Source organism: Melozone crissalis, unplaced genomic scaffold, assembly GCF_028551555.1.
Source record: "Melozone crissalis strain CALT ecotype California unplaced genomic scaffold, PUWL_Pcris_2 ptg000005l_1, whole genome shotgun sequence".
In the NCBI taxonomy this organism is placed as follows: Eukaryota; Metazoa; Chordata; class Aves; order Passeriformes; family Passerellidae; genus Melozone; species Melozone crissalis.
In genome coordinates this window covers 53,598,784-53,622,237 of record NW_026535783.1, presented here as the reverse complement: position 1 = coordinate 53,622,237, position 23,454 = coordinate 53,598,784, and the positions used below count along the sequence as shown (strand labels likewise).

The window sequence follows — 23,454 nt, the reverse complement described above, 5'->3', positions numbered from 1 at the left end:
GAAGAATAAGAAAGTGGGAGATGCACAAAGTGATGGTGTTTGCCTTCCCAAGTTGCCATTACTCAGTGATGAAACCCTGCTCTCCTGGAGATTGCTGAACATCTGCATGCCAATGGGATGAATTAATACCTTGATTTGCTTGAGTTGCTTTTGTATGTGGCTTTTGCTTTCCCTGTTAAACTATCTAAACGTCAATCTGCTAACCTTTTCTCACTTTTACCCTTCTGACTCTCACCCCTATCCCACCAGAGGAGAGTGCCTGAGCAGTTGTGTGGGACTTGGTTGCTGACTGGGGTTAAACCACAGCAAAATTGTTTGCATTTTAATGAAGTTATGTAATTCAAAACAGGGTGAATTACCAGCCAAAACTGTCTGCTCTCTCTTTCTCAGTTGATATATATTCTTTCTCAGTTGATTTTTTTTGTTGTTGTTGTTATCTCAAAGTTTTTAGTTAAAAACTCTCTGTTCATAATTTTCTGTGGGTTTTTTTCTCCTTCTACTTAGTTATCATCATCATTTTGTTTCAGTCTTCTGAAAATAGAGGTGGAGGGTGTGCGTATATATATTTATGCATATCCCTATAGGCACCTTTGTGTATGTGTGTTCAAGAATTGCTCTCTGTCCATGGTGAGTTTAATTGAGCAGAGATCACCATTACTTAGGCAAATGACAATTTTTGCTTCAATGATTAATTTTTTGTTCATCAATCATAATCCATCAAACTATGCCAGATGGTTCTGGCAGTAGTTTATGTAAACATTTTTGTTTCCAGGTGTTAAACAGCACCACTCTAAAACTTTTGAATTATTCTTTTGGAGAAAATTGTGTATTTAGAGACAGATCTTTACTCACAGAGCCAAAACATACCTTTAAGAGTGTGTTCTTTCCATTTAGAAACCAGATTGCATGAAAGCTGACTTTGTATAAAACCTGTGTGCAGTTTTGTTTGAATCTGCAAAGTGTCCCTTTCCAATTATACTGCTATTTATTCCTGACCAGTCCATGTAGAAAATTCGTGCTTCAAGTAAACTATACTGTTAATAGTATAATGCTGGAAAATTGAAATGCACACAAGTTACTGAGCTTGTGTATGAGTGTGAAATACTTGTTTCTACTGCTCTTTCAGGCCTTTTTAAGTCTGTTTTACCCAGGGGATCAGGTACTCACAGCCAATTATGTGTTTAATAACCCCTTCACTTGGTGCACAGTGTATGTGAGTATCTCAAACAGAAAGACTTTTTCTTTCCTTACTTGCATTGTATTTCTGCACATCCATAGACTGCAAACTTTTATTGTGTTTTCTTTTCCTAGACAATATGGAGAGTGAATCTAGAACTGAGTTTCCTGAAAGAAAATGCTATAAAAAATGTAGTTGTCATAATTTTTATTCATTTTTTTGATTAAGTATGGAGCTTGTTTTCTTGTACAGCACTGACAACCAGGATGTTTGTTCTGTGATTAAAAATTAACTAGTTGCATTATATGTCATGATTTTCATAAAAGTAATTGCATTCATCTGCAGCTTGGCTTATTTCTCTTCTTTTTTTTTTTTTTTTACAGCTTTTTCACTTCCAGACCTTACAGAACAGTTCACACCTCCTGATGTTGCTCCACCAATTCTTGTCAAGATAGTAGAGACAATTGAAAAGAAAGGTAGGCTGAAGAATGATCTTCCAAAATGTTCTGTTGCTTATGTGAAGAACTGGATCCAGAGCTGGCATGTCCTCTTTCTAGAACTGATAATGCATCACATTACTTAACATCCAAAATAATCTCCTTAACTTTCGTTAAGGTTTTTGCTCATTACAGGCTCTTTGGACTGTAGGAGCAAAACCAAAGCTTGCCTCAAATGGCATTTAATAATTAACATAAGCATTATTGGAAAGTAAGGGAGAAGGGTTTGGTATTGTAACGAGTAAGCACCTTTAGTTGGTTATGTAAATGCCAGCATAACATTGCATTGGTGGCACAGGGAAAAAAGTAATGTTTTGCCCCAAGGCAGGGGAAAAAAGAAAATAATGAAATATGAAAAGGTTTCAGGAACTGGTTTTATTCTTCAGGAGCCAATTCTTTATTGCTGCTCTATAATGAGCCAGACAGTGTTATTTTTATGTTTTTTTTCCCTCACCTGCTTTTCTGTGTTGATGTCTCTCCATCCTTTTGAAGCTTTCCTCTTTCTCTTACAATGTCATACTTCTTTTGCCCTATTTATATCTTCCTGGCATCTCCTCTGATGTGTCTTTCATAGTCCTGGTGAGGTAAGGAGCAGCTCTGTGAGTCCTGCTCATTTAAGGGCCTTAAGCTGGGGAACAAGAGCAAAAGTGGTATTCTGATGAGAATCAGGCTGCTGTCATTGGGCTCATGGGTTCTAACATACTTCTCTGGCACTTTAAAAGGCTGTAAGCCTTTCCTGAAAGAGTAGAAGCTTGCTGATACCAGCGTGGAGGGCCAGTATTTAGCACAAGTGTGCATAAGGAGCTGCTGCTTTCAGGAGACACCACTGATAGAGTTAAATCGTCAGTGCTCTGCACATGGTCTCTTTCCTTGTGTCTTCTCTATTTTCACTGGTGTAGAAGAGTTGTAAACAATATCTTTTATGTGAAAACACTTTACTGATGTCTTCTCTAACAATTCAGGTGAATTATTTTATCACATTATGCGATGTATACAGATACTTTCTCTGACACTAGTGTGAATCTGTTTCCTAGTCCTGGCCTTTTGTAGTTGGCCAGTGGACAATTCTACAGAATATGATGCCAGCATCTCTGATCTTCTTTGGCCATCTCTTTCTGCAGACACAGCAGCTTGAGTGCACAAAGAGGTGTCTTACAGCCTTAAAAAAGCAATCACATTCTGTAGTGTGGTAGGTGAAAGAATGTTGCTAGTTTATACTGTAAGTACTTACTGAACAAAACAGAAATATGCTGCATCAGGGCAACAGTCACCAAAATATTAATGCTGTCCTGAACGCGTCCTATTGATTTTGTTCTGAAGGGCTGGAGTACTCAACTTTGTATGGAGCACAAGGCTCAAGCAGCGCAGTGGAATTAAGACAAATTTTTGAGTGTGGTAAGTACAGTTCTCTTCCTTAAAGCACTAGACAGATTTTGTGGTCAGACCACTCTCACACATATGTGCTGGTTCTCAATAATATACTATTAAAAAGACATATATAAATAAAGAAGTTTTCTAACTTTTACTCTTGATATGGAAAGTATTTTTCACTTTTACAAGTTGTCTTTTTTCATGGCTCAGCTGCACCTTTTTTTCCTAAGAATATTTATTTTAATCTCTTGTTGTGTGGCTTGTTCAAAGACTGACATTTTAGCTGTACTGAGAAAAACGAGATGTTTTGTTCAAAATCGAGATAAAGATAGATTAGTCCTGAAAGGCTGCAGGTTATTATTTTGTAAACAAATGGCCAGTTGTTTACATACAGTTCTGTGGTGCATTTTTTTTGTCCAGTAGGTGGGGTGTCAATAGCAGCCCATTATCTACCTGCTACAGAGTGATACTGAAGAAAGACAATTGAATTAATACTGTAGGCTGAGTTCTCAGACAGTAAAAATGCAACCACGCCACATACCTGTTCAAGTTTCCTGAAATATATTTCCTCTTCTTTTTTTGGTATTCTTAATTTCTTCTTCAAGACAGAATATACTGTCATGGCAGCACTGTTTCAGTATGAGAGTTGGAGGAGAGTTTGACCACGACTTGGCAAGCTGGGATGCAATGTGAGCTTTCATTTGCCTAAAAGAGTGCAAAAAATACAAGGGGTAGAAAATGGAAATGGTTACGTGCCTTGTTGCCAAAGGGACAAAAAAAGCAAACTCACTCAGTGATTTAGTCTCCTCATTTTTAATAATTGCAAACATCAACAAAGCTAATTATACTCTGAGTTGTCTGTTTTTCAAAATAAAAGAGCATCCTATCCTATGCTGATTGTGGTAGGAGTGAAGAATTGTAAGTGTACAAGCAGAGAGAGAAGATAGGCATGTGGTGCTAGCAGCCGCATGATAGCAGCAACCTCTTCAGTGTTGTGTTTATGTTTTTCAGTCTGCATAAATCCAGATTTTTGGTGGCATCAATATGATTACATTTCTTTATTTATCTGAATCCTTTCTTAAGTCTCTAAACTGAGCTATAATTTTTGAAAGGTTTATCTGCTCCTTGAGATTAAAAACTCATGGTTTACATGTATTCCTACTTAAAATGTTGTTAGTTTTGAGTAACAGAAATAGAATTTTTCCCTTTAGTAAAAGTGTCTCTCTCTGACTTCTCTTTAAAATAGCATTAGTATCTTCAGCTCAGAGCTGGTGCAGTGAGTATCCAGGTACAGGGATAGAGGCAGATCTATTTCCTCTGCCTGCTGTCTTTGAATTAGCAGAATGCTAATTCAGAGAGCAAAGTCAGCTTTGGTCTCAAAGTTATGAACTTGCATTAGTATGCTGTTCTGCTAGTGGTTTAAATACTCTCCATTTTTTAATTGGATAACTGGCTGTTAGCATTAACACAATCCTATCTAGCTCCAAAATCAAAGCTGATTTACATCTTGTCAGCTCAGCAGATGGAAGAGTTCAGGTCCGTTTATGATATTACACCCAGAGAGTTGCAGAATAAGTATATTCTTACTCATGTATTCATTATAGTAATTTGGGACATACTTCAGAGAAATGGTCAACACTGAAAATGCATGATTTAACTTGGCTTATGAATTAAAAAACAGCCAGTAAGCAGCAAAATTAATGAAAGGTATTTCTTTAAGAATTTGTGGATTCTCTGACACATAATTGATCTTGCAGAAATCATTCCCACACTGCAAGTTTTATATAATTTAAGACATTTATTATGCCATTTCACTCATGCAAATTCTTGGGTGTCTGAGAAGGTTTGAGCTCATACTGCAAGCTCTTTGTTGAGGAAAACAAAGGAGGTGGAGGAGCACTAAGTTTCTCATTACCCCCTCTTGGCTGCCTTATTTCACAGTATTGGTAGACATACCATTTATTTGAGTCTTCTACCTCCCTGTTCCCTTTGTTTAAAGTAGACAAACAGATTCAATAGTTATTTTACCAAGACTCTAGCTAGATAGAAGGCTGATCAGCATTAATGCCTCCAAATTCTTGTATAAAATAAGGATCTTTTTGTATACACTTAGGACTTTACTGTGCCAGAGTTTCATGTTATAGGATGAACCCTAACCTTGCTTTCACTAAATAAGGATTTTTGTATTTTCTCATTTTAATTTTTGCTGCTGATATTCTTTGCTCCAACACTAACAAGTAGTTCTTTATGTGACACTGCCAAACCTTATCCCAAGTCATAACTATCCTGGAAGGGTATCAGGTTTTACAAGATAAATCTCAACAGCTGCATAAAACACCAAGCACACTGTTCTGCACGTGTATATTTGTTTTGACTTACTTACATAAATATTTGCAGACTTGGATCCCCAAGATGTTAATCAAACTTTTAGTCATAATAGAAGTAGCTCCCTGTATAGAAGCTGCATTTGGCCAAACCTTTGATTAGTACTTACTTCTTACACAAAATATTTACACATAAAACAGAGACCTGTTAAAAATATTCTGATGTTCCATAACATTGCCAAGATGCAGCAACAGAAGGCCACACACAGTTATGGAAATCATTTGGTTCATCAGATGCCAAGGGACTGGGCATGGTGTTGAACTCTGTGTGTTGTTCTTCTCAAAGACAACTTCTCAAAGACAACTTCTTGGTGTCTTACGTTCTTATGAATTGTTCTCCATGAACCATATGTAAGTTAGCAATTTTGGCTTGTTGTGAGCTTGTATATTTTTTCCACTTTCTGAAGTCTTAAAAGCATGTTGCTCTTTTCCTTTAGATGCCTCTTCATTAGATTTAGAGACATTTGATGTTCAGACTTTATCAGATGCTCTCAAGAGGTATATCCTGGACCTGCCAAATCCCATCATTCCAGCAGCTGTTTACAGTGACATGATTTCTGTATCTCAAGGTATGATTATGACATTATTTCAAATGTCAAACAGAAAGGCTTTTATTAGAATTCTGGATAACGGGTGGTTCAGCTGTTACAGAACAGCAAAAATTCTACACAACCTGGCAGCATCTCAGAAGCCATAAATATACCTTTACCCTTTTTCATGAAAACTGTTTCATAGAAAACTGTTTTTAGACATTATTCTGCATTATTTGGTTACTTATTTAGGCAAACATAATGTAAAATATAAGGAATAACACAGTTCTCTTCATTTGAGTAAGTAGAAACACTATAGAAGAACTGGGGGAAAAAATCAAGGACTGTATACAGAAAGCTAATTTTTAACTTTTTATCAGTGCTGACAAAGTAAATGTATTAGAGGTCATGTAGTGCTGTGTTACATTGGAGTTGCAGATTATGAAGTGAGAAATACATGCATGTGAGATTCGTCATCTACAGTGGTCATTTCAAACAAGTACAGCTGATAAGCTTTCAGCACATAGGCCAAGTATTCTGTTATATATCTCAGGACAGGATATTGTTACTGGTAACCTTCAAAGTTAGAACAGCACCTGTGAGACTTATCTAGTGCATCTCAGAATTACCCAATCATGTGTGACGCTAAACACAAGACAGACTTCTACCAGTACACTCTGAACACGTTGTGGTTTTTACAAAAATGCATATCTGTTTCCATTTGACTTTTAAATACTTGTTCTTTACTCTTCTCTGAGCGTTTCTCATTTTTTAAAAGAAGAAAGATATCTTTTGGTTCTAATGCAGGACAGATTTTTTTTTTTCTCTAAAATTGGTGTTTCTAAAGGAGCCACATATAGTTTCATTTTACTTGAATGTTTCTGTGCTGGTTTCAAGAACCATTTATCTGTTTGCTTGCAGAAGTGCAGAGCTCAGAGGAATATGCTCAGTTGCTGAAGAAACTGATCAGATCTCCAAATATACCTCCTCAGTATTGGCTCACACTCCAGTATTTGCTCAAACATTTCCTCAGAGTTTGTCAAGCCTCCAGCAAAAATCTCTTGAATGCAAGGTCTCTGGCTGAAATTTTCAGCCCTCTGCTATTCAGATTCCAGATAGCAAGGTATGTGGGTCATCTTTACCATATTTTGTACTGTAAATATGAATTAGTTATATGCAAAATAAAATTAATTAAATCATTTTCTGACCTTATTTCTGATGTGAGGGCATTGTAGTAAATTCTTTCTATTTTGTTTTAATAATTTAAAGTAAACTTTTGTATTTCTCCTAGTTCTTACTGCCTAATCCATCTCTTGCAGCTCTGATAATACAGAACACCACGTAAAAATCCTAGAGGTTTTAATCTCAAGTGAATGGAACGAGAGACAGCCTGTACCAGGTAAAAAATATTTTTAATTTTAAAAGTTATAGGTTCTCTTAAATAACAAAATTCAACTTAATGACAGTAAATGCTTACAATGTTTTCTATTTAAGTCAAACTTCATGCAAAACAAAAGTGCACAATTACAGAGCTAAGCAGAAGTTGTGTGTTTTATAGTGGTGTGTAATGTTTGTTTTATAAGAAATAGAAGATTTTTCATTAAAATCATTTTAGTGCCTATAGTTTGTACAGCATTAGGACTTTTGTTCTCTTTCAGTAAACAGCAAGTTGGATTTTGTGAGTTTTTTAAGACCTGTAAACAAGTAGAATGCATGTCATACAGTGGTGGGGAGGCTAATTCTTGGATTTTATTGAGCTCTCAATTTACTCCCAGGCAAATTTTCTTAGATCTGCTATACCCTACGGAGACATTATTTACATACATATTTACATACATATTTTTTAATCCAGATACACAAAATATGTATTTATCAATATCAATAAATAACGTAAAAAATATTAAGAGCCCATCCAGGAAAGTTCCTTCCTACTTGTATTGCTTCTGTAAGTTAGCATCTAATTAAGTCAACAAATAGTAAACACACCTGTAATTTATGCAAAATCCCTGGGTTTGAATCAAGTATTCAGTAGAAGCAAGGCAGAGTTGCTAACTATGTGCAAAGGAAATTATTAATGCAGACAACTTTACATATTAGCTGAAAGCAATTCCTTTCACAGCTTATTAACAGAGAATAATCTAGCAAAGGAAAGGGCAAATAGAACATTTGACATCCTATACCTTTCCCACCTCTGTAGTCAAAGGACAAAATAAAGTTCATGGCAGTAGGATTTGTAGGGTTACTTAAGTTCTGAAGAGCTAGAACACAGCAGAAAAGTACTTTATTTCCTGTATTTCAGGTAGGCACATTGTATAATCCTCTTCATCAGCTAATGAAGATTAATTTAAAATGGCTAAAATTTTTGTTCCTAATACTATGTTTGAAAGGCTTTTCTGATCTTGCCAGTTCTGTTAGTTAGGAAATTTTCCCTAATGTTTTGTGTACCTCTGTTTTCAGCTTGCTATTTAGTTTTGTTCAATTTTGGTGAAGTAGTTAACAGAGATTTCCAGAACCACTGTGTATTTTTCTGCCTAATGCTTTGTAACAACTAGGAGAGTCCAGACTTACAGTATTAGTTCTGTTTTACTAAGAATCAGCAAATAGCTGCTAATTGTTAAAGAATTATTGTCTTTGTCACATGATGCAAGACCTAAAAAGCAAAACAGATTCTAAAAGTCTGATGCTAATAGCATTTTTTGTAGTTACATGTTTGCAAATGCTTTGGAATGTGTAAATATATATGTCTCGAAGCTGGTTGGGAGGTTACAAAGGTAAGGTCAACAGTTTCGTCAGTTTCAAAGCAAGAACTTTAGAAGTTTCATTTAAGAGATCACTTGGTTGCTTATCTGCCCAAGTAGCTTCATGAGAGGAAAGTATAAAAGTGAAAGGTGTTGATGTTAGAACAACTAAAGAGAACAAGGAATCTAGTCATTTTGAGAGCGTCATTAGAGTGCTTGAAGAAATGCCATTGTATCCACCAGATTTATATGATGTGACACTACATTAATAATTATAATGGAAGACCTGATTATTTTTAATATTACTTCTGCATTAATTAATATAGCATGATGCAGTAGTTTACTTTGACAGTCCTAGGATTTTTCATGTGATCTGTTACAAAAATAGAACTCCTTCCCTCTGCATTTAAGTCTGTCGTGTCTGGTAGAATGTTTTTTAGTAGAACATGTAGTAAAACACATGCACAAATATGCTGGAAAAAAAACCTCAGATACAAATTTTCAGGCTTTGTAGTGCTGGTTAGCTAGTCTTTGCCCTCAGGCCTGTAAGGAGTTTGACTAATTTTCCAAAGTTGAATACTTATTAATATGTTCTGTAAGTTTGCAGGATTATGTCATGAGTCCATTTCCACACCAATATCATTCAGTCACCTGAACATCTGGAGTGGTCTGTTTTTATTGTTCTCATAGAACTATAAAAAGCACTCTTAAGATGTGTTTTTCAGAATTGTCATCTTTAAGATTACTGCTTTCAGTGGCTTGATTTTCCATAAAGACTGTTTAGATAGACTCTAATAAAAAGAAAATCCCAATAAAATATACCTTCTTTATCATGTAAGTATTTTGAGAATTACAATCTTAAATAGAACTTTACAAGTGGAGAATTTGAGAGGTCTTAAGCAGAAAGAAGTTTACTTATTGAAAATAACGTCATGATAACTAAGTGATAACAGGGAAGCTAGTGCTGCCAGGTTTCTTCTCTTCATATGGGCTGGAGTGATGGCTTCCTTCCTTCTTAATTATTTTGTTAAGATGAGAACATTCTGTCTGAAACAAGCTGCGCATGAAGTTCTAGTGGTATCTTATGCAGTATATAAATACATTAAAGGTGGTGTTAAGAGATAACCGATCTGAATAGCAGGCAGATCTTTGCACAGCTGTGGGTTTTTTCCTTTCCACATCACCCACTAATATACTTGTTACCTGAAAACACTAGAAAGTAAGCAGCTGGACCTTACATCTTACTGCATTTTAAAATCTGTATCTTAAATTAGGCATCTTCAGTTGGACGTCTTTTAGCTAGAGTGGTGCTTCTTGGATGTCATAACATGAATAAAATAATTACTCCTAGACCATTACTTGACTTACCGCAGAACATGTGGATTGGGGTATTTTGCCTGTCATGGTGTTCATCAGCAAACTATAGATTCTAGTTTGTGGATTAAAATAGTGCTTAGTCCTACAAAGAATACTAAAGTTAACAATACTTATTAATAGAATCGTAGATTTTTGTGTAGCAGATGAAGACAAAGTAATGTTGCAGGAGAAAGGCTGGAAAAAATTAGATCAGTTTTCTGGTTCTTGTCTCATTCTTCAAGTTTGTCAGTACAAAAGGACAAAAGATGGTGTTGGTGGGCAAGGCAGGTGATTTTTGTATCCCATCTAAACATCCCAGCTTGATGTACAGCTGCACAGACTTTAAAGGGCACAGTGAGAAACAAAGTACAAGCCTCTAAGTGTGCTATCCAAAACAGTACTATTAGAAGAAAATATCTTAATTGTAACATATATTTTAGCAAATAGTGCTGCTCAGGTCTCACAGAATCTCACACATCATACAGACTTGTGACAATAAATAGGCTATATTTGTAGTATAGAAGACTGGGGTAGTTTTTCAGTTAATTGTCAAGGATCTTAGAGGCTCCTGGTTTTTCTTTGTGGAGGTGACTTGCCCTGGATGAAGATCCCAAGACTGCCCATAGTAGGTGTAGTAAGTGCTCAGAGCAACAGGGTCTGTTTAACACTTGTAGCTGTGAAAGCAGGCCACACAGGGAAAGTTGGGAAGTAATTTTTGGTGGGGAGTTTAGAGAGATAGGAGTCCTTTCTGGAGCTGGAGTGTGTGAGAATAATATCTGTTTAAGGAAGGCAAGGAGGAAGTGGGATTTGACGAGAGAGCAAGGGGATGTGGGGAGCTCATAGCACTGCTGGTGAAGAGCAGAAGAGGAGCTACAGCAAAGAGCTGCCTTGTATCAATGAATCAAAGCCTCCAACAGCTGTGCACTGACTAGAGCTGAGCTGCTTTGTCTGGGCTGTCTATCCCAGTTTATTCCTGTTTCCCAGGCTTGTATGTGACATGGTAAATAACAGCTCAGACTGAAATACTGCAGCCTGAAGAAGCAGTTTTTATTACTCAGAGCATCATATGCAAGAATGAGTGAGGTAATAAGGCTGCCTTACATGTAACTGCTCACTTGTTGGGGATGAGATGAAAGTCGTGGTAGCTTCACCAAAGTGCAGAACTTTGCTTTTGGCTACAAAAAATATTCACAAGAGTGGTGGCATAATAGCTAAAGCAGGGCAATGTAAAGGCTGAAACAGTGCCTCCTGGAATTTGATTCGTCCTCAAAGGTACAATGCCTGTTGATACAGGCATTAGCCTAAGACCACAGTCCTGTCAGTAATGTCCTGGGGAAATAAACAAATGTGTAGGAATGCTATCAGTTGTCAGAACTTATCTGCATCGTGTCAGAGTCTTGGCTGGACTGCCAGCAGGGCCGAGTGGGGTTTGGAGCGGGCAGAGGGCTGCGAGTGCCAGGGACAGCGGATGCGGTGCCCAGGGCGGCCGCGGGGACCGTGTGCATCCGTGTCCTACCCAGCAGAGGGCTCCCCTTCTAAGCTAATAAAAGCCAGGCTTTATCCCCGACCTAACGGAAACCACAGTGCTTGGCTAACCACCGTGCTTTGGAATGCTGTATCCTTGGTTTAAGGTTTCACACAAGCCAGTGCTTTATGTTTCTCAATAACTAATTGCAGGAATTTTATAAAAGTGAAACAATATGTACAACATTATTAGTGTTTTTACAGATTGTTATGTCCTTGTGCAGGTATGCGTGTGCAAAACATGTGGAAGCGTGTCAAAACTGCTAAGTTCTTTTCCTGCTTCAGACATAATATTTTAGAAAAAAAAATGTGCTGTGTTAATAGAGGAACACTGTGAATATGACTGCAAGGAATAGCAGGCTGCAAATTAAATGGACACCACTCAATTTTTTGAAATTTAGATAAAAAGAAAAGTCCTGGCAATATATCAAGGAAAGTACAGGTGTGTGCATGTCAGTATCTCTTTCTGACAAGACACTTGTATCTCTCCTGCAGGATAATGATGAACTCATTATCTCTGTGTGGGTATTTGTGCTTTTTTAGACATAAAAAGTGAATGAAGTTTGCATTGTCTTTTCTCTTCTGACTATATACATCTGTATTGTGGTCCTAAAACCAAAGAAATGTTCTCAAATCCTTCTGTAATTTTAGCAGTAAAGAAGTATATTAAGTACAGTCTGAAGCTAAATTAGTTCAGAAACACAGGTTTCCATCTCCACTTGAAGTAGGCTGTACCTTTATGACTCTGCAGATTTAAATTATATTTAGAACTGATAATTGTTCGAGTAGGCAGAGGCTAAAAGTAGGGAAGCAAGGGATTGTTATAGGAGAAGCTAATCAATCAAGTGCAAAACATAAATGTACTGCAGGTATTTGGGATTTCATTATTAGGTACAAGTGGTGTTTCATAGTGTAGGAGGATTTTGGTATGTGAAGTATGAAGAAGGCAAAAACTTTTCAATACTATTTGACTGCCTTGAGGAGCAACAAGCAGATCTCAAAGAAATTCTCAGTGTTTTTGTTAGAAATTCTCACTGTTTGCAAGAAGGGAGAGGAAAATATTAGTCCTCTCTTCTCCTTTTCTTAATGTGTCTACTTCTCCTTTTACTTTGAATTTATTTCCTTTTGGAAGTTTAACTGGCAAAGAAGATAACATCTGTGGGCTCTTTAATTGCTGCTCTGTTCCTTTAGCAATTTTGATCTCCACCAAACACTAAGGCAAGGAAAACAGATTTAACCTAAGCTCCTCCCTTTTTGTACCATTCCTTTTCCCACCTGCCTGCCCAGGAAATGAACAATCCGGATGTACTGGAAACCACCATGGATACAGACAGATTTTTTTTTTTTTAATATTTTTAGTATATTGGAAATTGATAAACAGTCTCACAGCCTCAGACTAAGGGTCTTGAAGGAGCACCTATATTTATGATCCAGCGTGAGCATGTACAAAGGGATGCTGTGCTTGCAAGCAGGCTATTTTGCTTGCACAAGGCTGCTTCTACAGATGCAGCTCTTTTCAATGAAAATTTTTATTTTATTTTTTTCTGCAGTAGCCACTTCCTGTATTTGGCTGTTCATGGTGCTTTTCTCATCTTCAGTGCTGCATGCAGCAGCCAGTGATAGGGACTATTTTAAGACTTCTTACAATGGTCTTCTCATTTACTTAGCTAAAATGAGAAAGTTAGCTCTGCATTGGCCACTTGTTAGTTGATGACAACTTTTACTTTGAATATGGCTCCCATCCCCCAGCTGAAATTCCTGGCTCAGCAAATATTTGAACCTACCCAAGTTAATCATGAAACTGAGATCTTTATCTGAGAGGGACGTGCAAGCTACTGAGGGTGGTGGTTTCTTTTTTTTCTTTCACAGTACTGAAGTCAGGTTCACTTTTAATGATGAACCAGAGTAAGTGGATACCTTCTGCACAGCACAGAGGTTTAAGCAGTTGAGAGAGAAGGCTTGGCTTTTCTCAGTTCCAATTACAACTCTACTAGGGGGTTTTATGGAATATTGGTTGGAAAGCAGAGCAATTGCTTTTTCTTCATTGCTTCAGAGAAGCTTCCTAGTAAATGAAGATTTTCGGGTTTATTTTTAAGCAAGATTTTTATAAGAGGAAACCAATATTGGATTGTATTTTCAACTGTTTTACAAGAGTGATCATTTGCGATGCATAATTTACAAAGTAAGTGATTTTGAATTTCTGTGGTTTTTTCATCATCTTGTGGAAGTATTATACTGCAACTGATTACCAGGTAGAGTTTTTAAAGTTTTAGAGAAAGATGAATTCAAGTCTAGTACTTCAGTACCTCTCCAGGTTATATATGAAATGGGTAATAGCCTATCTGCCTCCTCTGTCTTTTCTTGCCTGCAGGCTAGGCTAGTCTGAACTGAGCACTAACCTGATTATACAAGTTTGTTCAGTCCTAGATTTGGCCACCAGTGAAACTCTAGGGAAGTAATTTTTCCTGGAAGTCTTTATTCAATGGAATAAAAAAAAATTACTGCTCCCATATGAGACCTAAAAACAACAATGCAGTTTTTGTAGGAAATCTTTGTAAGTTAATTTAAATAATTACCTTGGCAAGTTAATTGTTTGGGCAGCAGGTGGGTTAAACCCCAAAGTTTAGCATTTAGACTTGTGTCTGGGGTGATTCTCATTTTGGAAATTGAAAGAATCTTTGGAGTTTATCTACCTCAATAGGAAGGGGAGAGTCTACTTCAAAATGAAGCTTCTTAATGTACAAAGCAAACTAGCTTGCATCTTTTTGTGTATGTTTGTACTCCAGACATGCTCTTGTATGCTGATGCTTGTCTGTAAGGGGTAACCTGCTCAGAGGCACAGACAGTGGGGGGGTGAGGGGGGGGCGGGGGCAGGGGTGAAATATTTGGAAATCATACAAATTGTGTTAATTTTTTTTTATGTGAGATAGAGCACAGTTCAGCTGTTCCACAATTTCTTAAGGTGTATGGCACAGGTAGTTGCTACAGCTAGTTTTCGTTGTAGTTGTTTTTTGTCTCTGGTTTTCTCCCGCCATAGATTATAGCAAGTATATTGCGTTACACAGCATTCTGCTCTGAAGTTAATAGTCTATTCTGTCCATGTTTCTTCCAAGTGGTCAGAGAGAGTTATGGTCAGTGATGAGGAGAGTTAAGATAGAATATTTCTAAATGGTTGGAGGATGCTGCTGACATAAAGGGGCAAAGGAGACACTGACAAGGGGCAGAGGAGACACTGACAAGAGACTCTTGCTTTTAAAAACAATTAACTTGATAAATATATCAATGAGAATAGGGCAGAGAAACTGTGTGAAAAGGCAGACTAAATCTTGTTTTGTCCTTACAGCCTTTTTCATGTACAGCAAACCATTTTTGAAGATTTTGCTCAGTTACAACTTTCTTCCATTGTTTGAGTGAATCAGCTGAATGTAAGATTACAGTATTTGGGGTTTGGATTTCAAAATTAATTAATATAGATTGATTTGAATAGCAAGAGAGGAAGGCATCTCTTCAGTAAGCACATTTATATCATAATATAAACTCTATCAGACCTATGTGCCCATAAAAATAGTAGAAGTATGGAGAGTTTAAAAACATAATCCATACTTCATTATGTGGATATATACATCTTTCTGTGTGTTTGTGTAAAATGAGTGTGTAATGGATATACACACACAGTCATGCTCTTCTCTAATGCATCTCTAATATGTGCAGTAGTTATAGAATCTTTTAAAATATTTTTGAATGGCAAGCTTCAGGCATTTAAGCAGGAGAATGCACCTGAGATGTGACCAACCTGCTTCTGAAGGGAGCTGCCCTGTGTGTGAGTGTTGTGTGCGCCTGTGTCTATGAGCTACGTGCTGCAGCATATCAGCCTTTTGTCATCCTGCCAGGATTGGACTGTACCATGCTGCAAAGTCAGGAAAATGAGCCAGGAATATGGGCAAGGAGAGTCCACTTGCTCCTTTTGCATGTAATACCAGCTTTATATTGCAATTCTGCTAAATAGAGATTCTTCCCAAAACTGAAAATGTTTTAAGATTAATGTGGAAAAAAATGAGAAAGCAGGAGTGGTTTGCTGACATTATTTTGACATGATTGGCTGAGGATTATGATGTAATAGGTTACAGTGCAGCCCCTTATAGGTTTTAAAATGAATTCCAAGACACCATTACAAAGACAGCCTGACTCTTTTCTTGTATCTGAGCTTACTCAGTGAAACTCATACAAATGTACAATACTGTTTGGAATATGGAAGAACTGGATATAGAATATCCTAAGACAGATATAAATTATGGCACAGACTTGATGTTTTACATAGAAATGGATCCACCAGGTAAAACTGCAGTCTTATTATAGAAGACTTAATTAATTTTGGTCTTTACAATAGCTGCTGAAAAATTCTTACTGGATATGTAGGATTTCTTTACTTTGTTATTGATACAAATAGGTTTCCTTTTTTCATAAATTAGAATAAAATTGTGAATTAGTGCATGGTTGTAGTAATTAGAATCTTAACATGTTAAAATATCTGATTGCTTACTTAATTGAATTTTTACTGAATTGACCTGTTTCTGTTTTGATTTTATTATGTCAGATGTAGTTTTAGTCCTGCTATTTTATAATGTAAAAATTGTATTTCTTTCATTACTATTTTTGCTCTCTCTGTTCCACACTGTGCCTAAAAGGAGATGCTGTAGTAACACTCATATTTCCTGAAACAGTAATTCCAAATCATTGGCTTGGATTGTTTAAGGAAAAAACATTTTTAAAATCTAGCAATACTAATTGAATGCCTGTTGTAGCATCATTTTTTCATATAATATGAAAGTATTACACGATCCTGATATTCCTTGCAACTTTAAAAACATTGTCTTTTCAGCCTGGTCATAATATACAGGACAGGAATGTTGTACTTACTGGAGAACTGAAAGAGCTGAGTTGATTTTTAATCCTGATTCCAGTGTAGTCCCTCTTGTTACTAAGTCAGTGCTGCAGTATCTTCTCTGGCACCCACTGGTATACATATGCAGCTTTGACATTGAAAAAAGGGGGGGGTGTTTTTTCAATCAGTCCTGGCATTTGGAACACAATTTATTCTGTGGGATACTAAGATTAACACAACGGATATTTGGGTCACAGATGGGTTTCTTAAACTGTTGAGTTTGGTTTTTTTTGGTTTTCTTGAAAATCATTGCACAGAATGCTGAGGATTTCAAAACCCTGATGCTTCTTCTACAGTATATTGCTATGGGTTTGCATCTTTTATTACTCAGCTTCTAGGTAAGAAAACAGCAGCATTCCTCTAAGATCATTACATAGAAGGATAAAAAAAAAAAAGTGGCATGTTTTATTACTTGTGTTCACCCAAAGATAGTGAAAGAGGGTAAAAACAAACTTCAGATTTTTTTTTTCTCAAATGCTTTCTTCACAGAGGCAGGAGTTGAGTATGGTGTTATATTTTCCTTAAAATATTATTGCAAGATAGCATCATTTTTTGAAACAGTAAAACTTTATTTTGAGTTATTTTGTTTTCAAATTTCTTGATTCCTGTAGTGTCTTTTAAATTCTGTTAATGATGGACAACTCTATTTGGTAAACAGTTCTTTTTTTAATGCACTCATAGAATTTTAAAATTTATGTAATAATGTGTAATTTCAAGGAATATATGGTAATGTTTTCAGTGAGTTACAACTTTTCTGCCCCCTTTCATTTGCAGCACTGCCTCCTAAGCCACCGAAACCTAATACCGTAACTAACAATAGCATGAATAACAACATGTCATTACAAGACGCTGAATGGTACTGGGGGGATATCTCAAGGTAAATCACCTCAAGACATGTATTTCTTATCTTTAGCTTTGTGCTGTTTTTGCTGTGCTATTCTTTGTATATGTATTAGGCTTTGAGTATAGAAAATTCACAGTTTTAAGAGCAATTTTATTATAGTTTCCACCATAAACATATTACAGTTGGTTTTATTCCAAATATGACTAAAAAGTTACTGGCAGTCACTAAGAATGTAGTATGCAAAATGATTTTTCTATTACTTTAAGACTTATATGAAATACTAGCATGAAAAGATTGCACTAAGAAAGAATTTTGTTCCTGTCTTTCATTCAGAACCTCAGCTGTAGGCACTATAGTCAGCAAGTCAGACTAACAAGTGCCATATATTAGCAACATTTTTATCTGTACTATATATAGCTATATTAGACCAGCACTGACTGCTCCACTTGCATAGGCTTGTATGAACAAGCAGAAAGAGCTTTGTATGAATAATAATTTTGTCCAGTAGTGAGAGCACAGAGTATGCCATTTTTTATCCCACTTGCTCTCTAAATGTTAAATAAGGTAATATATTAATATGGAGACATAGAAGGCTCCTAAAACACACTTACTTCAAAACATTTGATTTTGAATTTAGAGCACTGTGGAAGAATAAGTGTGTGAGAACTGATTGAAATGTTGGTTACTTTTGCTTTCATTTTAGAGAAGAAGTGAATGAGAAGCTTAGAGACACAGCTGATGGTACCTTTTTGGTACGAGATGCTTCAACCAAAATGCATGGGGACTACACACTGACACTGAGGTAAGACTAGTTACACTGGGTCTGTAATACTTGATAGTAAAATGCAACAACTGCTCTTAATGCAGAGTATTCTTTAGGAAATAGTACTTGAAGCATGCCTAACTTTTCAATATACTTTATTTGCAGGAAAGGAGGAAATAACAAATTAATCAAAATTTTTCACCGAGATGGAAAATATGGCTTCTCTGACCCATTAACATTCAACTCTGTGGTCGAGCTAATAAACCACTACCGGAATGAATCTCTAGCCCAGTATAATCCTAAACTGGATGTAAAATTACTCTATCCAGTATCTAAGTACCAGCAGGTAATTTAGTTTATTTTATTTGCATTTCACTTAAAAACAGAGAAATTATTGCCAAACTTGCCAAACATGAAAAACTTCAGCTGTTACTGTTCAAAAAAATCATGTGGGTACAAAACCTGATATTTTTGTTTAAAATCAATTCCATGCTTTGCATGTAAATATTTAAAAGTTTAAATAATGCAGATGCACTGTTAGGAAATAAACATCTTAATAATTATCCCACTCAGTGGTGAAATATGTAATTTTCAGCATAAAGCTAAACACTTGCAATGCAAAATTCCTTTTTGTAATTAATATCTCATTTGCATATTATGCATTTAGTGTATCTCCATATTGGTGAAAGAGGAGTCACATTTCCGTGTAATTATCTAAGCATTTTTAAGCAGTTTTATCCAGAAAAGCTGGGCAATATAATTGTTTCCTTACAGAATATCTTTCTTTCTGTTCATCATTCCAGGATCAAGTTGTAAAAGAGGATAGCATTGAAGCAGTAGGAAAGAAATTACATGAATATAATACCCAGTTCCAAGAAAAAAGCAGAGAATATGACAGACTCTATGAAGACTACACAAGAACATCTCAGGTGAGCTGGATTTGAACCAAAGGGAGAATGGAAAACTTTGCAGATTTTGAAGAATATTACTGTGAATTTGTATTGTCATCTTCCTACTACTCTCTTCCACCACCACTGCATTGCCCTGATGTGCTTGCTCAGAACAGTGCAATTGCTTACTCATGTTTGAACAGCCACCACCTGTAAACTAAGCCACCCTCTGCCCAAGTCTGACAGCTCCATCCAAAGCAAGTACATAAATGTCTTTATTTACACCACTTCTGCATACTGACCTCATCAAGCTGATTTACAGTTTTCAAGGCACATTTCCAGGGAAGCATTGCATTTTGTTTTGAGTTTTTGAAGGGTCTGGTTTACCTATACAGGATAAAGAGATGACATGTGTAGACAAAATGCAGGAATGAAAAGCTGCCTCTTTCAGCTTAATCAATTTTTAGCCATGCCTTGAAGTGCCACTGAAAGTCCAGTTTTAAAGTCCCAGAATCAGGACTGCTTCTTAAAAGTGTGCAGGAAATACACCTAAAAAGAATTGAAGAAAGTTGGAGAATTGTTGCCAATTTGAACTATTACTTAAGACCTGGCTACCAACTAGGTATGTAGGGGCAGGAGGGTAAACCAGATAACCTCCCGAAACCTGTCAAGGCTGCCTTTAATTCAGAAAGCCAGGTGTGCCTCTAATGACTTGAGTTCATACAAAGGGCAAAGTGCCCTGCCATAAGGTTCTAAGCATCAATTTATTTATACAAAGCAAAGATTGTAGGTGATTCTTTTTTTAGCAGTTCTATTTCTTGATAAACCTCATCATGGAAATCTTATCACGGTAACCTTTTGCACAGGCCTGTTGTCTCTATGCCATGAGGTTCAGCAGGCAAAATATGTTTTGGTGAAGGGATATTGAGATGAAATTCTTCTACAATATCCTGAAGTGTTTCTGTGATACAAGCCAATAAATCTTCCCCTTTATCTGATAACAACTGCAATAACAATTATTTTATTTTCAGGAAATTCAAATGAAAAGAACAGCCATTGAGGCATTTAATGAAACAATAAAAATATTTGAAGAGCAGTGCCAAACACAGGAAAGATACAGTAAGGAATACATTGAAAAATTTAAACGGGAAGGAAATGAAAAAGAAATACAAAGGTCAGTATTTGATTTTGAGTCCCAAATTGTATGATTTTTGAAAAAACAATGCCAAGTATAGGTCTGCCTAAAATTGAAGCAAGATGGCAAGTTTTAAATTGTTCAGCTGTAAGCAAAGAAGCCTCGAATAGGGTAGACATGAACTGGCAAAATGTATAACTATATCTAGAGAAAGAATCTGTTCTCTTAGGAGTCTACACCCCTAAATAGCAGACTATAAAGTTATGAAATCAGAGTGTAACCTGCCACATTGTTCCATCTAGGATCATGCACAACTATGAAAAACTGAAGTCTCGGATAAGTGAAATTGTGGACAGCAGGCGTAGATTAGAAGAAGACTTAAAAAAGCAAGCAGCTGAATATAGAGAGATAGACAAGCGTATGAACAGCATTAAGCCGGACCTCATACAGCTGAGGAAGACAAGAGATCAGTACTTGATGTGAGTACCATGAATTAAAAAATTTTAAGTTGTTTGGTTTTTAATGGTTTCCAACTTTTGTGACTAAAAATTAATTTCATTTGCAATTATTGTCCAGGTGGCTGACTCAAAAAGGCGTTCGGCAAAAGAAGCTAAATGAATGGCTTGGAAATGAAAATGCAGAAGAGTAAGTATTGAAAGATTTAGATATTTCTGGTTGTTCAAATCACCTAAATACAGAAGTGAGATAAGGCATATTTAAGTCTTGGACCACAAAGAGTAAATCTCAAGCCTAGGTCTTCAGTAACAATGCATACTATTAAGACATGACAGCCTACATAATGCAAGTATTAGAAAGGATACTGTCTCACCCTCTGCTCTCATCCTTTTTTCAGCTAAGTGCATATTCAAGTTACTGTAGCAAAGCACTGAAATGTAACCTATGTCTTTTATCTTCCCAGCAAAGTTAAGTTCATAAAGTCTTAGTATTTTAGAGAGATGTCATATGGATGGATAAATTATTCAGAAGGTCTCTTAGGCATAAGCAGGCTTTTTCCAAATCTCATCTGTGGGTCCCATGATGTTATCCAGTATAGGGGTACCCACATCATTGTGTCACATTGCGGTTGGAGATGAAAAATTTGTATGTGCTGAAGAATATCCTGTAGTTTTGTGGTCTGATTTGTTTTTCTGGAAAATGGCAGGGTAGTATTCTGCCCTTTCAGTTTAGTTTACTGTAGGTTCTGACAGAGGCTAGGCTGATGAATACATTTCATTTCATTCCTGGGAAAAAAAAAGGCAAAAAGTGCTTGGGTTGTGTAAACATACGCCAAATTTAAACAAAAGCAAGACACAAAGTAATATCTGAAGCACAGTAACAGTGAAAAATGAACAAATAGAAAAATCAAAATTGTCTCAGTAGTAGTTGTATCAACGTTTTCTGCCTATGTAGTTTCTTATGCATCCCTTTTATGTTGCCTGATTGAATATAATATGAAAGCAGCAGACTGACAATGACTGTAGTGCATTCTGCCTTGCATTCTGGCCTTGTCCAAATCTATTTTCATTTGGCTTGGTTTATTGTTAATAAAGAAATTCTTACTGTTATCCTGGAAATTGTTCTTATCACTGTGGTAGTAGCAGGAGATAAAATGACATACACATTTTAAAGCCATGTTGGTTTCTCAGTCTTAGCAAAGATTAGATATTGTAAAATAGGTAGGCACCTGTTCCCACTAGTTTTCCTATCACTTAAACAGTAGACAAAGAACACTCTGTCAGTTTAATGTAGCATCAAAATAGTAATCAAACTGTTTGAAGAAAATCTTAATTTTCTCTCACTCTGATACTCCTTGCTGGCAAGTCTGATAACTGCTGAAAAATTAAACTTTTAGAATATGGCTTTTCTTCTGAAGTTGTAGTGCAGAAAAAAATTCCCCAATATAATAAGCAGGATGAAAACAAGAATTCCTTTCTCTAAATGCTATTTGAAAACAGAGCTACTACTGAATGTATGTGAATGTCATGCAGGTCAAAAGAGGGATGGGATAAGGGACCTGGAGATAATGTTATCTGAAACAAAAAGAACCTTTTCTCTTTATGAAAAATAGAATTGTGCGATTGCTGGTTTCTGTAGACTACTTTGAGAATCTTCAGAAAAACAGAACCATGGATGAGTGAGAAGTTATCTTTTCTTAGACCAAGAAAAACTAATTAAAAGCCTATTACAGAGAGAATGAATGCATTAGCCTAACACAGACTTACTGCAAGCTGAACAGGAGAGGCAGGGCCAGCCACTGCAGACTGTGGGATTGGGGAGCTCTGCAACTGCAGAATTCCAAGGTGATACCCACACAGCTGAACTAGATCCCTCTTTTTTCATGGTGGCTCTAGCTCAGAAGGTTCTCTGTAACTCTGAATCAGCTTTATAGTTGGTGGCTGATTTAGTAGAGAAGCATGTATTGCATGCTATTTTCACAATCTCCTTATAAGGGGCAGGAGGGGCGGAGAAGAGAGAGAGAGGGAGAGAGAAAGCACTCTGTTTTCTTGCACCTTTTCACAAAGCCATTCCCCTATAAATAATTAATGCCTCCCTGTGCAACTGCTCAGAGGTTCTCTAGGAGCAGCTGCAGTTGATACATTGCATGATTTTTCACTGCTGACCAAGTGTTCTGATCTTTGGAAATGAAGCTGACTCAGAGAGTACTGATTTTGTTGGGCTTGCTATTTACCAAAACAGTGAGCAATGATAGAAGTACTAAAGTGCTCACAGCATATTCTGAAAAATAACACATCATCTTTTTGTATTCTTCCTAAAATTTATGTTTCAAAGAAAGAAGAAACAGAGCTTATATTTTACTTTTATCCAGTGGTTTAAATGGTGCAGTATTACTTAGTTTAAATCCCCAGTTTTGCCTGGGAGGTACTGCTAACCACTGTAATACTGAATAAAGATTACTTAATTAGTGGACTTTGTTCTGTGTTTCACAAACATATTTTTTCTTTCCAACAGCCAATACTCTATGGTAGAAGATGATGAAGACTTGCCCCATCATGACGAGAGAACATGGAATGTGGGAAATATCAATAGAAGCCAAGCTGAAAATCTGCTGCGGGGAAAACGAGATGGAACATTCCTTGTTCGAGAGAGCAGCAAACAAGGCTGCTATGCCTGCTCTGTTGTGTATGTACCCTAACTTGTGAATGATAAAACCCACATGCAAGGGGCTACCTTCAGCTGGGGGCAGATGGTCACTTTCATATGCACAATTCCTCTTGGACCTTTTGGCTTAGTAGCAGCTCAGGGACTCCTGAGCATTCTTATTGCTGCTCCATTTCCTACACA

General features: G+C 36.6%; 1 protein-coding gene across 2 annotated transcripts in view; it reads left to right on the top strand.

Moving 5' to 3' along the window:
• The window catches only part of PIK3R1 (phosphoinositide-3-kinase regulatory subunit 1), a 57,161-nt gene that overhangs the window by 31,714 nt on the left and 1,993 nt on the right, over positions 1-23,454 (top strand). The window contains exons 3-15 of one of the 2 annotated variants that reach the window (XM_054284153.1): positions 1,561-1,653; positions 2,995-3,069; positions 5,867-5,998; positions 6,881-7,082; positions 7,279-7,358; positions 17,294-17,396; positions 18,067-18,165; positions 18,292-18,472; positions 18,930-19,055; positions 20,048-20,190; positions 20,454-20,630; positions 20,728-20,796; positions 23,122-23,292. In XM_054284153.1, the coding sequence (XP_054140128.1) occupies positions 1,561-1,653; positions 2,995-3,069; positions 5,867-5,998; positions 6,881-7,082; positions 7,279-7,358; positions 17,294-17,396; positions 18,067-18,165; positions 18,292-18,472; positions 18,930-19,055; positions 20,048-20,190; positions 20,454-20,630; positions 20,728-20,796; positions 23,122-23,292 (1,651 nt within the window). Of the gene's footprint in view, positions 1-1,560; positions 1,654-2,994; positions 3,070-5,866; positions 5,999-6,880; positions 7,083-7,278; positions 7,359-15,256; positions 15,911-17,293; positions 17,397-18,066; positions 18,166-18,291; positions 18,473-18,929; positions 19,056-20,047; positions 20,191-20,453; positions 20,631-20,727; positions 20,797-23,121; positions 23,293-23,454 lie in introns of those variants that run through there. The other variant, XM_054284162.1, reaches the window with a different exon arrangement.